Genomic DNA, 16,008 nt, shown 5'->3' on the forward strand with positions numbered 1-16,008 from the left:
TTGCCAATGAGTATATGTTAAAATAGGGGTAATGATGGAGTTCCCATCATGGCTCAGCGGAAACGAATCTGACTAGGAACCATGAGGTTGTGAGTTCAATCCCTGGCCTTGCTCAGTGGGTTATGGATCCGGCGTTGCCGTGAGCTGTGGTGTACGTTGCAGACGCGGCTCGGATCCCGCGTTGCTATGGCTCTGGTGGAGGCCGGCGGCTACAGTTCCATTTAGACCCCTAGCCTGGGAACCTCCATATGCCGCGGGGGCAGCCCTAAAAGGACAAAAGACAAAAAAATAAAATAAAATAGGGGTAATGAGAATTCCCTGGCGGTGTAGTAGTTAAGGGTTTGGCATGCATTGTCACCACTGTGGCTCAGGTTTGACCCCTGACCTGGAAACTTCTGCATGCTGTGGGTACAGCCCCCCCAAATAAATCATAAAAGAAAATAAGGGGATTATCCTGGCTTATTGAAGTGAGGCCAGTGTAACCACAGAGCTCCTTATACATGGAAGAGGGAGGCAGGAGTGTTAGTCGCAGCAGACTGTGAGAATGGAGGAATTAACTACCTGCCCAGGCAGCAGGGGGCCCCTAGAAGAAGAAAGGCAAGGAAGGGGTGCCCCCCTAGAGACTCCTCAAGGAACTCTGCCTGTGGACACTCTGATTCCAGCCCAGGGAGACCTGCATCAAAATTCTGACCCCTAAAACTATAATACACTTGTGTTAAGTCTGTGATCATTTGCTCCAGCAGCGGCAAGAAACTAAGCGAGGCATAATATTGCAGGTTCTGTCCAGACCAGCACAACAAAGCTAGTCACAAGCAGTTTTTGGTTTCCCAGCACATATCAAGGTTATGTTTACACTATACTGTAGTCTGTAAACTGTACAACGTTATGTCTAAAAATAACAATGTACATACTAAAACTAAAAAAATATTTCATTGCTAAAAATGCTGTCATCTGAAAAATACTTTATTGCTAAAAAATGCCGTCGTCTGAGCCTTCAGCGAGTCATAATCTTTTTGCTAGTGGGGATTTGAAATATTGTAAGAATTATCAAAATATGACATGGAGACAGGAAGTGAGCAAATGGCACCAATAGATCTGCTTGAGCAGAGTTGCCACAAACTTTCAACTTGTAAAAATGAAAAAAAACAAAAACAAAAATGCGGTATCTAGGAAGCACAAGAAAGCAAAGCGCAGTAAAATGAGGTCTGCCCTTACAAAAAGGTCATAGGTCGTCTTTAAAAACACTCAGTGAGTTCCCGTCGTGGCGCGCAGTGGTTAACGAATCCAACTAGGAACCATGAGGTTGCGGGTTCGGTCCCTGCCCTTGCTCAGTGGGTTAACGATCCGGCATGAGCTGTGGTGTAGGTTGCAGACGCGGCTCGGATCCCACGTTGCTGTGGCCGGTGGCTACAGCTCCGATTCAACCCCTAGCCTGGGAACCTCCATATGCCACGGGAGCGGCCCAAGAAATAGCAACAACAAAAAGACAAAAAAAAAAAAATAAAATATAAAAAAAATAAAAAATAAAAACACTCAGCTCTCCAGGAGTTCCCATCATGGCTCAGCGGAAATGAATCTGACTAGTATCCATGAGGAAGCAGCTTTGATTCCTGACCTCACTCAGTGGGTTAAGAATCCCGCATTGCTATGGCTGTGGTGTAGGCCGGCAGCTATAGCTCCAATCAACCCCTAGCCTGGGAACCTCCATATGCTGCGGGTGCAGCCCTAAAAAGACAAAAAATAAATAAGTAAATAAATAAAAATACTCAGCTCTCTAGACTCCCCCACAGCTGGGGCTGGCCTGTGGGCCAGTTCTGGCCCCCCAAGGATGGGCACTGGGTGGGGTTTCTGGAAAAGCCAATACTTTGCTGAGACTGGATGGGCTTTTTACTCTTCCCCGCCCTCCGTCCTGCCTGGGGTGCGAGTGGAAGGTTGGAGGTGAGTAGCCCCTGGGGAGGAAGGTGGAGGCCAGGAGCCAGGTGAAGCCAGGCACCTACAGACCCTCTGCCCGCCCAAGCATGCCCTGCCTCCCACCTCCCATGATGTGAGAAAAGTAAGCCCTACCGGGACAAGCCTGAATGCTGTGACATGGAGCTCGTGCAATGAGCTGTTCAGAATCCCTTGGGGAGCCAGGGGAAGCCTAGGGGGAAGACACTCCGCACTCTAGAGTATGGTTTCACGCTGAGAAGGGGTCTCGGGCCATTCTGTCACCAGAGCTACCAGGGGCCCAGGAAACGCCCCCTCTGTCTGGACCAAACACCTCCCCAGGGGTACCAGCCCACCAGCACCAGCGTCCACCCTCAGATCCCTTCCCCCTTCATAGAAGACAGACGAGCAGGCCGCACGCACAGGCCTGTGTGCATATATGTATATATGTGTATCTGTTTATTGCATTAAATACCTCAAAGCACTCACCCCCTCATTTGGATAACCCACAAGAAAAAGGGTTTAAAATTTTTTTTTCACTGTGCTCAGTTTTTAAAAATGTATACAAAAATGAACATTATGATGACAGAAATTTGTTAAAATGCTGAATCAGAAAGTACATACAAACCCACCTATCAAACCTGACCCAACTTAGAGCTGCTGGTGACATGCTGTCCACGTGTGGGTCCCGGGCAAGGAGGAAGGGAGGCCACATTCCCTGAGGCCCAGCAGCTCGGTTCAGTGGGACCCAGGGATCACCCATGCCTCCAAATGCCCACGCACCACACACTTAACTAATAATAACAAAATTTAAAACCACTCAAAGTCCATGAAATAAAGAGATCCTGTTAAGATGTGAAACCCACTCGTTCTCCAAAGAGAACCGGAACTGTGCTGGGACACGCCCTCTGGTTGGAATGTGACACGTGGTTCCCTGAAGAACTACCCAGATTCCGTCGGTGACACACAGTGGGAGAGCAGCCAGCCCATGGCCCTGACAGTCAGCTGTGGGATGTTGTAAAGTCACCCTAGGCCCCGGGGCAGGTAACGTGCCACAGCAGATGGACGGGCCCTGAAGGACCACGGCCAGAGCTTGGGGTCCAACATAAAGGGAAGAAAGAGATCTGGGCCTTAAGAGAGTGAAATGGAGCCACCGTACGAAGTGACACAGGGGTGCCCCATCACCAGGACGCCCACCAGCTCTGGGCAGACCCGGGCATTGGCCGTGACGGTGCACACACACAGCTCTTTCCTGCAAGTGTGCAGAGACACACACTCAGGCCCTCCACGCATACAACCCAAACCCTCCCTGTTGGATCCTTGGTGGGTGGCAGCAGGGGTGCGGGGCGGGGGTGGGGGGGTGGGGGGGGACATTGGGGCCCGGCAGACAGAGCTGCAGAACAAAGCATGGTCCTTCCCCAGGCCTCAGGACCCTCGCCACAAACCCTGAAGGGCCTTAGGTGTCTAAGTAATTTCCTGAGCGTACAAAAGTGACACTACAGACGCATGTAGCTGAGGGATGTGCCAGCCAGCCCAGCTCAGAAGTCCTGCAGCTCCGGGATGTCCCGGTACAGATCCAGGGTCTCGGGGTTTGAGAAGGCCCCCCGGTGCTCCACGGCTTTCCCGGCGATGATCTGCTTCACGGCCACTTCCACCTTCTTGCCGTTGAGGGTGTACTGCCAGAGAAAGGGTGGAGGAAGCAAACGAGAAGCCTTTAAACCCCAAGTGGAAAAAAAAAATCCCTCAGCTCTGATATCTGGGCACATTGAAGTCAAAAGACCAATGCAACTGGGAGCTCTGGTGGCGAGCGGTTCTCAGTGGGTGACTGTTGGCAAGTCTTTAAGCCGAGTTTGTTTCCTAGATTGTAAAATGGGGACACCAGCAACCACCCAGAGACTGTGGGTAAACTGGGCAGTTCACGGCTCTCAGAAGTGCCTTGCTATTACACCATTTTTTTGTTTGTTTGTTAGTTTGTTTTTGGCTTTTATTAGGGCCACACTGGCATGTGGAGGTTCCCAGGCTAGGGGTCCAATCAAAGCTACAGCTGCCAGCCTACGCCACAGCCAGATCTAAGCCACATCTGCGACCAACACCACAGCTCACAGCAATGCGGGATCCTTAACCCACTGAACAAGGTCAGGGATTGAACCCCCCAGCCTACATCACAGCCACAGCAACACCAGATCCAAGCCACATCTGCGACCTACACCACAGCTACGGCAACACCGGATCCTTAACCCCCTGAGTGAGGCCAGGGATCAAACCCACAACCTCATGGATACTAGTCGGGTTCTTTACCTGCTGGGCCACAGCAGGAACTCATACACTATTTTTATTTTAAAATTTATATTCAGTTTCTTACATGGTATTTTGAAGACGAGCCTATTTCAGGAGTGGGCTGGCTTCCAATGACTCCGTCCCTAATCACTAGAGAGGGGGCTGTGTCCCAGAGCCTCACCAAACTTCGACTAAATCTTTTCCCAGAGCCGTGTACCTGAATGAGATGGGACATTGCTTTTCTTATGCTCTGACTCTTTCCACATGTTCAAAGCTCCCTCTAAAATTCATAGCACATGTGCTTCATCTTTCACCCCGATGGGCATTTGGCCATGGTGTTGGCATGTTTAGGGAGCAGGAAATTTCTAGAACATAGATTTTTAATAAAGCTGCCGGTGCCCCGATCTCTCCTCACTCTGGCACTTTTTTTTTTAACCTGGGATGTAATTAAAATTCATTCACTTGAGAAACTCAGTCGATGTGTCAACTAATTAAGGATCTAAGCACCAGCTTCCGAGGAACTGCCTGTCACTGGGGCATCACTGGCCCCCCTCACCCTGAGATGCAAGCCTCTCTCGTGCTTTCTGTGTGTCTAAGCTATACATTAAAGCCCCAACAGAGGCTCAAGAGAACTAAGACAGCTTCCACCAGCTGACAAAATAAACAAGGTGTCACTGTAGAAAAAACCCTGCCCCTGCTTCCTGGTGAGAAGGGCTGGAGGAGGCAGTTCCCTGGGCTCCTGCTTGGGGCATCCCACCTCCACACCTGCCAGCTAAGTCACAGCCTCCTGTCAGGATGGGCCAGCACCTTCACTGTGACGGCGGCCAAAGATATGCTGGGGTCTGGACCATTGGGGCTGCTGGGTCCTATAGCCTGGTCATCCCCCTTGGTGTGACCAGTGCCCCGTGACCTTGGCCATGTCCAGCCCCAAGTCTCTGAGGCTAGACCAGACCCGCCTCCCCTAACCCCAGGGACACAAGGTGATCCCCTCCTAAGCCCCCTGTTAGTTCAGACTACAGGGATCTAGAACATGAGGGCACTTGGAAAATCCCAAGGGAACCCCAAAATGACTTCATATGCCAGCAGATAGAGAAGACAGCTGAGCTAGGCACCCAAGGCTGAGCTGAGCAGAGCCAGGCTGAGGGTGGAAAGACATGCTGGGATCTTTCTCGCTTCCCAATAAATCATCACTTTGGCAGCAAAGGACACGGGTTCTTTTTCAACAAAAGAAAGCCAAAGGGACAATCAAACTCTAGTTCCCCCAAATTTTCCAGATGCAGACAAAGCTGACCCACTGAAGGAAAGCCTTACAGCCTAGCCAGGAAAAGGCATCAGTGTCACTGGCTCAAGAAGTCCCTTCTCTCCTTGAGAGCCACCAAGAGCCATGCACCTAAAGGGACAGAGACCCCCAGGCCCCGGGACCCTTCCTACGCAAAACCAAAGTGAAAAAGAAACGTGTAGGGAGTTCCTGTCATGGCTCAGTGGTTAATGAATCCGACTGGGAACCATGAGGTTGTGGGTTCAATCCCTGGCCTCACTTAATGGGTTAGGGATCCTCCGTTGCTGTGGCTGTGGTGTAGGCTGGCAGCTGTAGCTCTGATTTGACCCCTGGCCTGGGAACCTCCACATGCTGCGGGTGTGGCCCTAAAAACACCAAAAAAAAAAAAAAAAAAAAGAAATATGTGGAAGGTTGACATACATACTACTGTATATAAAACAGATAAACAACAAGGACCTACTATAGAGCACAGGTAACCACTCAATATTCTGTAATAACCGGAGTTCCCATCGTGGCTCAGTGGTTAATGAATTGGACTAGGAGTTTGGGGGGTGGGGGGATGTGCTTGGGTTGTGGAATGGAAATCCTGTGAAATTGGATTGTTATGATCATTATACAACTCCAGATTTGATAAATTAATTTGAGTAATAAAAAAATAAATAAATAAAAAGTAAAAAACTGTACATTAAAAAAAAAAAAAAGAATCGGACTAGGAATCATGAGGTTGCGGGTTCGATCCCTGGCCTCGCTCAGTGGGTTAAGGATCTGGCGTTGCTGAGAGCTGCAGTGTAGGTTGCAGACGAGGCTCGGATCCCACGTTTGTTGCTGTGGCTGTGGAGTAGGTCGGTGGCTACAGTTCCAATTGGACCCCTGGCCTGGGAACCTCCACATGCCACGGGTGCAGTCCTAGAAAAGACAAAAACAAACAAAAAATTCTGTAATAACCTATATGGGAAAAGAATCTGAAAAGGAATGGATATATGTGTATATATAACTGATTCACTTTGCTGTACACCTGAAACTAACCCAATATTGTAAGTCAACTGTACTCCAATAAAATTTTAAAAAAGAAAGAAATGTTTGGATGGTATAAAAGCCCTGTTTCTAACTGCACCTCACATCTGCACCCCCGCTCGGGAAGTGGCATCAAAACTCTCCTTTCCCTGGTGGCCCATTGGGTACCTGCTCCCAATCCCCCACCTCAGTAAACAGCTGCTCCTCAGGCTTCAGACACAGTCCGGCCAACTGTACGCTTAGACTGTTGTAGTGAACATGTGTCTACACGTGTGCACACACACATGGCAGTTTCCTCTACTTGGCATTCGTTTTGTGAGCAACGAAAAGTTAAAGCTGGGATCCGATCTGGGTGCCCCTCCTCCCCCACTTAGAACCTAAACACAGTATAACGGGTAGGGGGAGGGGGACAGCTTTCTGGAGGTGCCTCTAAATAGCTTGAAATCTTCTTTCTGCCAGCAGATCTTAAAAGGCAAGAGCAAGAGCACCCCAGTGGCTCTTTAAAAAGTTAAAAATTAATTATCTCATTAATAATTTGAGAATATGCTAAAACCACACTGGGGAAAAGCCAATTGGACATGCAGGGCTGGGCTTGCGTACCCTCCGAGGACGAGTATTTAGCAGAAGTTGCTTTACATGCAATTTAGGAAGGGTTAAAAAAAAGAGAGAGATGGGGGAAGAGAAAAAAAGGATGTGGTTGCCAGGCAACACAGACAAACTATATATAAAGCGTGAGCAAGCTCTTAGACGAGAGCTCCTGAAGCGTGTGGGCTCTCGGGGAAGTGCTGGCACTGTGGTTGCTGCTGCCAGGGGGCTGTACCGGGATGTCCTTGGTCTCCAGGATGAGGCTGGGCACGTGCCGAGCGGACAGGCCAAGGCGGATGGCGTTGCGGATGCTCTTGACCAGGTCAGGCTGGAAGGTGTGGCCGGAAGCCATCTTCAGGAAAAGGATCACTCTTTCCTCCCCGTCCTTATTGAACTGGGGGACACAGAGGCTGTCCATCACCTCCTCGAAGGCTTCCACTGTGGAGACAAGGCAGGGGCCTCACTCTCACCACCTCTGCTGGCAGCTCCTCCGGTTGACCCGGTAGAAGGGAAGGGGAGACTGGGCCTGGCAGGGACCGTCGTCTCTGCCCCCAGCCCGCGGGAAGAGCCCCCGGAGAACAGGGAGAAGGACATCCATCACTGGGCAGAGTCAGGGAGCTGTAGCTTGCGCTGCAGTGATTGATGTTTTATAAGGAGGCATGCACAGACCTTACTCAATTACAAATCAACTTAAAAATAAAAAGGGAGTTCCCGTCGTGGCTCAGTGGTTAATGAATCTGACTAGGAACCATGAGGTTGGGTTTGATCCCTGGCCTTGCTCAGTGGGTTAAGGATCCAGCATTGCCATGAGCTGTGGTGCAGGTCACAGATGAGGCTCGGATCCCAAGTTACTGTGGCTGTAGTGTAGGCCGGCAGCAACAGCTCTGATTAGACCCCTAGCCTGGGAACATCCATATGCTGCAGGGGCGGCCCTAGGGGAAAAAAACAAAACGAAAAATAAAAAGGAAGCAAGGGTCATGAAGACCCCACTGGTGGAAGGCAGTGACATGACTTTGGGACTCTGACAGCCGTATAAAGGCCACCTTCCTGGGAGGCTGATTTCATGGCCTTGATGAGGCATTCTAATGGCCCACAAGTGACTCTACTATGCATCTGTAGGGCCCATTGTCTTTAATTGGTGTCGGTGCTGTGTGACCTTCAGCAATCACACAACCTCTCTGTGCATGTCTCTTCACCCTCAGAGCAGACACAACCAACCTGATGAAGCCCATGGTGAGGATGAGAAGTAATGGTGAGCCATGGGGCTTTAGGAATCCTGTTCTAGGATTCCCTGGTGGCCTAGAGATTAGACTTGGAGCTTTCACTGCTGCAGCCCAGATTCAACCCCTGGTCTGGGAACTCAGATTCCACATCGAGCCAAAGCCAACAAGAAAAAGAAAGAGAAAAAAAAAAAAAAAAAAAGTGAATCCTGTTCTAAAATATTATGAGCTACCAGCAATGTGGATGAGGCATGTTCTAGGAAGAAGGACACACTCATACATGTCTACTCACAGCCGGAGGCAAGTGGACCAATGTTATGACACTGGCTCCCGGCTAAGACACTCCTTCCACCCTTCCTGGATGACCTGAGAGTACCTACCTATGTTATAGATCTCTGAACTGCCGAACCGCACTCCATTGGGGTTGAGCGTGCCGTCACTGCAGAGAGATGAGGGGTGAACAAACAGCAGCTCCTGAGCAAGGCCCGTCTCAGGGGACCCGGGGAAAAGTCACCCCCTTTCCATGACAACACCATACCCAGTCACTGCTGGCTCCCTCCCCGGCTCCTTATCCCAACGACCACCACCCACTCTTTCTCCCTCTAAACTCAAAGTTAGACATCAAGGGGGTCCCCTTGGTGTGGGAACATCTGTCACCTCCCTGCCCCTCCCATTGGACACTTGTCCCCTCTCCCAGGTGTGGTATGCATCCTGTGACCCCACACTCCTGCCCCGGGAGGGCCGTCACTACTGTGCGTGAACATGAGCCTCCCACTCCAACACCCCCGACCCTCCACTGTGGGGCACAGAAATGCGGGTCAGGCCTGGGAAGCTGACACAGGAAGGGCCCGGGATGGGGCATAGTCAGCCCCGAGGACGGAGCAGATGCAGGGCCCGGGACTCAGGGACAGGGCCCCAGGGAAGAGACCCCAGGCCCTCGGACCCTTACCTTCGGCCCAGCATGATGATGCCCCCAGTCTTGGGGTTGATTCTGCAGTAGTCACCGTGGGCCCAGACACCTGCAAGGAGGTAGAGGGGTTCGTCACCCCAAGGGGAGGGGTCCTGACCAGATGCCCGAACAGATGCCTGTGGCAGGTATGGCAGCAATGTAACTCTCGTCAACAGATACAACCGAGGCCCAGAAACAGGTGTGATGGGGGGCTGCGAGCAGAAGTGACCAGACAGCTCCCACCTCCAAGAACATACCTTCTAGTGGGATCAGCCCTACACCCAGTTCTGACAGGCACCAGTCAGTGCGCCACTCCTGCAGGGACCAACACAGGCCGAGGGACTTCACAGGGGCCAAGGGCAACCCCAGCAGTGAGAATGTGAGGGGGTTGGGGGAGGGGAGGCCAGTGGAGCTTTAAGTTAGGCTGGGGAGGGGAGGCCTCTGAGTGGAGGGAAGCAAAGTACAAGCCCGCCTTAGGAAGAGAGGGTGGTCAGGGTGGCTGAAGGAGCTGGTCTGGAGGGGCTGGGACCCATCTTGGTACAGAATAAAGAGAAACACCATGACCAGGCGGGAGGCTACTGCAACAGTCCCAGTAACATAGGCCTGAACTAAGGCACCAGCCACTCGGACAGAGATTTAAACAGCAGGTAAAACCCAAGGCACACAGAAGGCAGAGGAAGAGGAAAGAAGCAGGTGACGCTGATGCCAAGCCACCCTGAACCACCCCCATGGGGCCCACAGCACGCAGCTGGATCCTGGGCTGGTGACATTCATGGCGCAGCAAAGCCAGTAGACCCAAGGGATCGGGCCCCAGCTTTGGACACATCCTCCACCCCCCCAAGGGAGCAGTAAAGAGAAGCTATGCCTCAAGGGAACTGCAAGGAGGAGGCCTCCTCCTGAGGGTGAACACGGCTGGGGATGGGGCCCATAAACAAAGGAGGTGCCCCAGGGGTCGATAACCAAGAACATGACTCAGAAGCAGGATCCGGCTTCCTGAAATAAGCCCGGAGTCCCTGTCATCTGGAAAGGGGAAAACAGCAAATAAGACCAGCTCAGGGTCTGTCTGAAGAGCTTGGCACTGGCAGGATCCAAGGTGGGGCTTAAACAGAGCAGGTAGCCAGGGCAAGCAGGGCCACATCCGGAGCATGGGGGACAGGGTAGGGGGTTCGGGGGTGAGTAGGGGGGCTACACCAGGTACGAGGGCTTTTACAAGGGACGCTCCACCAGATGTGCGAGCGTGCAATGCCGGGTAGAGGAACAAAAGGGATCCATGGCAAATTCTGCCCTCGATGGTCACCTGCCACTTTCTGATTCTCCACACGTGGTTCATGCAAAATCAAATTACCTTCCTAGAGACTGAAGAAAGCAAGTCCTTAGTATAAATAACTCCAGAGCAGAAGGCTTGCTAAATTATGAATTATATAGCAGCAATAACTCAGGGTTGCTTATGAAATAAGATAAGGAGGAGGCAGGAATCAGAGCTTTAAATAAAAAGACTTCCCTGCTCTGGGGCAAGACATCACTCAGAAGATGAGCGGAGGGTGACAGCCGGGCTCTCAATCATTCCACCATGAAGCTCCTCCTCCACTGCCTCCACCAGGACAAGATGACAAGCCGTGAGATGGAAGTGACCCATGCCAGACACCCCTTGCCCACGCCACTACTCCCTGACCAGGCAGATGATCCTGGGTAAGCGAGTGGGCCCTCTGCCATCCCGCAGGCAAACCGTGGCTCTTGTCAGCTCCCAGCAGCAGGGCTTGGGGCCAAGGGCCTCTGGGCATGGAGGGAGGTTAATTAAACTAAACTCAGGGAGTTCCTGTTGTGGCTCAGCAGGTTAAGAATTTGAGGTAGTAACCATGAGGATGTGGGTTTGATCCCTGCCATTGCTAAGTGGGTTAAGGACTGGGTATTGCTGTGAGCTGTGGTGTAGGTTGTGGATGCCGCTCAGATCTGGCATTGTGGCTGCAGCATAGGCCAGCAGCTGCAGCTCTGATTCAACCCCTAGCCTGGGAACTTCCATATGCCGCAGGTACAGCCATTTTGACAAAAAAAAAAAAAAAAAAAGCAAACTAAACCCAGATTTAGAGGAGTTTTGTATGATGGCTTCAAGCTGAAAATAAGACATTGATCAAAAATTTGTAACAGCCCCAAGGGTGGGATGAGCTAGGAGCAGCCTCCCCAGGCTGTGGTGGGTGGAGGGGGCTGACACTGCATGGTGGGTGCATCCAGAATTAGACTCCGAAATCCCCACTCCCCACCCTGGGGCGGGGGGCGGGGGGCGGGGTGGGGGGGGTGGAATCTGGGCGGGTCCGCCCGCATCCCCCTCCTACCTGGGAACTTGGAGAAATACGCCTTCCGGTACTTGCTGCCATTCTCGTCGTTCCAGAAGTGCGTGGGCTGGCAGGGAAGCGGCTTGGTGCATACCAGCTCCCCCCTCTCCCCCCAGACTGCCTTGCCTGGTTGGGGAGGAATGAGAGAGAAACTGAGCACAAGCCACAGCCACACAGCCCTGCTTTCTTTCTCTCTGTTCCTCTTTGTTAGGCTATGAGCTCTTATGTGCATACAAAGTAACAGAGCTGGTCCCACCCATCTTCACCCCAGCATCACTGGAAGCCATGCTTATCCCTCCCCAGATGACTTTCCCTCCAGACACGCTCTCCCAAATCTCTCTCGAATGCCATGTGCTATTCCCTTGTGCGTATTACAATACTTTTACTACACCTACACGCATCTCTGAACAAAATGTCACATTGCATGTTTCTAAACTTTGCACAAATTGGAGTTCCCTGGTGGCTCAGCGGGTTAAGGACCTGGTGTTGTCACTGCTGTGGCTCTGGTTACTGTGGCACAGGTTTGATTCCCAGAACTTCCACATGCTGTGGGTGTGGCCAAAAATTAAAAAGTTAACTTTGGGGAGTTTCTGTTGTGGCTCAGTGGAAATGTATCCTACTAGTATCCATGAGGATGTGGGTTTGATCCCGGCCTTGCTCAGTGGGTCGGGGATCCCAGCATTGCTGTGAGCTGTGGCATAGGTCGAAGACGTGGCTCAGATCCTGCATTGTTGTGGCTGTGTTGTAGGTCAGCAGCTACAGCTCTAATTCAACCCCTAGCTTGGGAACTTCCATGTGCCGCGGGTATGGCCCTAAAAAGCAAATAATAATAATAACTTTGCACAAATGGTATCATGCTGCCCCTGGTGTCCAGCATCCTGCTCCAGGTCCTCATCAAGGTCAGGGCCCAGGGATACTGAGGCGGAGGGGTGGCCTCAGCAGCCATCTCCAAAGCTTGGATGCCAGGGAACAACTGCCCGCCTGGCGTTCTGAGCACAGGCCCTCCGACTGTGCTCCAGGCCACACTTACTCCTCAGCTGGACAGGCTGAAGGCTATGGAGAGCCAGGTGGGTGTTAAACCAGGCTCAAGCGCCATCCGTTGGCAAGGCGGTTTTGGAGAACTGTCACCAAGCAGTTACCCAGCCAAGCGCGTCCAAGTTACCACTCACACTAGTCCCAGAAAGAGAAAGCGTTTGGAGCCATCACCTTCCTCGTTCCACGCCTCCACGGCCATGCCCAGGTTGCGGGCCTGGATCTCCCCTTTGTACACGGGAACACAAGGGTTCTGGCCCATGAAGCAGGAAATGATGTCAGTGCCACCTGCAGACAATGGCCAAAAGAGATTCCAAATGCCAAAGACCAAGACGAATTACGTATGTTTTTTATGAGTGAGAGATAAAGAAGGAAGACCCCAAATGATAAACATCTACTACTCTTTCTCCAAATAAATACTGACAAATTCCCAGGCCGCGAGCTTCTTTCCAGGGAGAGGGGGGACGTGGCTTAGAAACTGGAGCGAACCTCCCATGTCCGGGTGATTTATTTTTGGACCAGGACTTCCCACTAGAGAAGAAACCAAGTAAATGGCCCCTGCGGTCACAATGAAATCCGAGGCTCAGATTCATGGGAAACGGAAGCTTTGCCCTATTAGCTCTGCCCACAGGCATTGCCGCAGAAGGTCAGGTGCAAAGGCTCTTTGCTATGGTTTATGTTCACTTCACTGTTGGGGAAGCGAAAACCCTGCGGTCCCTGGAGTGTGGGTCTCATTCGGGAGAGAATGTGCTGGATGGGAAACAATCCAGTTTCGCGAAGGAACGCAAAAGGGTGTCAGACCCCAACTGCTATGAGGAGGGAGCGGTGTTAACCTCCAGCCCTGAACCCCTGCGACAACTGTCCCCATGTGTAGGTGACTGGGTGGGCAGGGCCTCATGTGACCGAAGTTCCAGATGTCGTGTGGGCACAAACAGATTAGGTAAGAATCCGACTGTAGGAATTCCAGTTGTGGCTTAGTGGAAATGAACCAGACCGGTATTTATGAGGATGTGAGCACGTAGGTTTGATCCCTGGCCCCAGTCAGTGAGTTAAGGATCTGGCATTGCCAAGAGCTGTGGTGTAGGCCACAGATGCAGCTCAAGATCTGGCATGGCTGTGGTTGCAGCCAGCAGCTGCAGCTCTGATTCAACTCCTAGCCTGGAAACTTTCATATGCTGCACCTGCAGCACTTAAAAAAAAAAAAAAAAAGAATCCTTCAGAGTTCCGACTGTAAGAGTTCCCGTCATGGCTCAGTGGTTAAGGAATCAGACTAGGAACCATGAGGTTGGTGGTTTGATCCCTGGCCTTGCTCAGCGGGTTAAGGATCCAGCATTGCCATGAGCTGTGGAGTAGGTCTCACACACGGCTCGGATCACACGTTGCTGTGGCTCTGGTGTAGGCTGGCTGCTACAGCTCCGATTGGACCCCTAGCCTGGGAACCTCCATATGCCATGGGTGCTGCCCCAGAAAAGACAAAAAAAAAAAAAAAAAAAAAAAGAATCCGGAGTTCCATCGTGGCGCAGCGGAAACAAATCTGATTAGGAACCATGAGGTTTCAGGTTTGATCCCTGACTTCGCTCAGCGGGTTAAGGATCCGGCGTTGCCGTGAGCTGTGGTGTAGGTTGCAGACATGGCTGGGATCTGGCATTGCCATGGCTCTGGCGTAGGCCAGCAACAACAGCTCTGATTAGACCCCTAGCCTGGGAATTTCCATATGCTTCGGGTGCGGCCCTAAAAGAACAAAAGACAAAAAAAAAAAAAAAAAAAAAAGGAATCCGACTGCAGCAGCTTGGATTGCTGCGAAGGCACGAGTTCAATCCCCAGTCTGGTGCAGTGGGTTAAAGGATCCAGCATTGCCGAAGCTATGGCATAGGTCGCAGCTTCAGCTGGCCCTGGAACCTCTATATGCCACAGGTACGGCCATAAGAAAAAAAATGTGTTTTGTCCTTAATCACGCTCTGCGTGGATGAATGGTATGGGAAGAGGGAGGGTTCAGGACACGCATAAAATGGTCCGATGCACCCAACAAGCAGCCGGATTATTTCAGACAGAGAATCAAAGGGCCATATCCTTCCTTCCTGTGAAAACAGGAGACTCAGGTTCACTGCAGTGACTGGTCTGACCAGCCCCCAGGTCTCCAGGAGGCCCAACACCATGAATGGAGGTGCTGCTCCCACTGCTTCAGGACCAGAGCCAGGACCTGAGGACAGCGGCAGGAGGTCAGGACAAGATCCCACAGCTGCCCTGAGATGGACTGGGCCGGCCCAGGAGACAACCCCTCCCTACCAGGCAGCTCTGGGGAGAACCAGGGGATGGGGACAGGCGGGGTGGGAAGCGCCATCCCCAGGGCATCATCTTATTTGCATCTCATTCTATTCCCTGCTAGTGGGTGGCCTCAGGCAAGTCACTTAGCACGTTCCAAACTTGGTTTCTCTTTTGCAAAGAAAACAGAATCTGCCAGGATGAGCTGTTTAGGATTTAAGATAATAATGAAGTGAGGCATTGTGTGTGAGGTTCCCCAACCCTGGCTGTAAGTGGTTCAGGATTCACTAACTTGGGGTCTGCAGCTTCTCCCTAGAACAGAACTATCGAGCATAAGGAACCGACCCCACATAGGTGCTCACTCCACCATCTATTTACTTGGATAGATTCAAGCTGGTGGACTTTCTGGGTCACAGAGGGAGCACACTTAGCAGCCAAGCCTGATTCCCACATCCAGTTCTTCCAGAACCCTCTCCCCGGCACAGGCACACAGTGGGAGCCGTACCTGAGATGGAGCCCAGGAGGACGCTGCTCTTGATGCACCTGTACACGTACTCGTAGCTCTGGGCCTTCAGCGGGGAACCAGTGGACAGAATCGTGTGCAGTGTCTGGAGACTATGGGTTTCCGCTAGGACCAGAAGCACAGAAGATCAGAACCAAAGTCGACACCCTCAGGCTGGCTTTTCAGGAAACAGGTAGCAGAGTGGATCTGATTTCTTTGGCCTTAAACAGACACCCTGGGAGGCACACTTACCTGGCTTCATGTTTTTCTCTTCAAGCACTGACAGCCACTTGGCACCCGTCCCAAGGATGGTGATGCTGAGGGTAAGAGAGGGAAAGAAAGCACCAGAAACACATCAAGGCTCTTGCATGTTCCAGACACCAAAGTATTTTCAAATTAGTAACTCACTTTTGACAAATTTGCAAAATCCAAGACACGTCACTTTTCTGGGTCAAATTAATACTTAATAATTAGTTGAAAACAAAGTTACAACACCAGTGTTTACTCCGGGGCCAGCAGTGACAGGTCTGCAGAGCACCTGGGCTCTCTTAAACATCTGGCTCTACTTAAACAATTGTTTGTGTACAAACCACCATCTTCCCAACTGCAGGAGACTTTCTCTTAGAGGGACC

General features: G+C 51.5%; 1 protein-coding gene across 1 annotated transcript in view; it reads right to left on the reverse strand.

The window, feature by feature from the left end:
• Positions 2,359-16,008, reverse strand: part of AACS (acetoacetyl-CoA synthetase) — a 59,417-nt gene continuing 45,767 nt past the window's right edge. Inside the window, exons 11-18 of the mRNA XM_021072487.1 lie at positions 15,629-15,693; positions 15,380-15,502; positions 12,787-12,900; positions 11,581-11,706; positions 9,251-9,320; positions 8,682-8,740; positions 7,317-7,519; positions 2,359-3,602 (exon numbers count right to left, since the gene is read on the reverse strand). Coding sequence (XP_020928146.1) covers positions 3,465-3,602; positions 7,317-7,519; positions 8,682-8,740; positions 9,251-9,320; positions 11,581-11,706; positions 12,787-12,900; positions 15,380-15,502; positions 15,629-15,693 — 898 coding nt within the window. The 3' untranslated portion in view covers positions 2,359-3,464. The remainder of the gene's footprint in view (positions 3,603-7,316; positions 7,520-8,681; positions 8,741-9,250; positions 9,321-11,580; positions 11,707-12,786; positions 12,901-15,379; positions 15,503-15,628; positions 15,694-16,008) is intronic.

Source organism: Sus scrofa, chromosome 14 (assembly GCF_000003025.6).
Source record: "Sus scrofa isolate TJ Tabasco breed Duroc chromosome 14, Sscrofa11.1, whole genome shotgun sequence".
In the NCBI taxonomy this organism is placed as follows: domain Eukaryota; kingdom Metazoa; phylum Chordata; class Mammalia; order Artiodactyla; family Suidae; genus Sus; species Sus scrofa.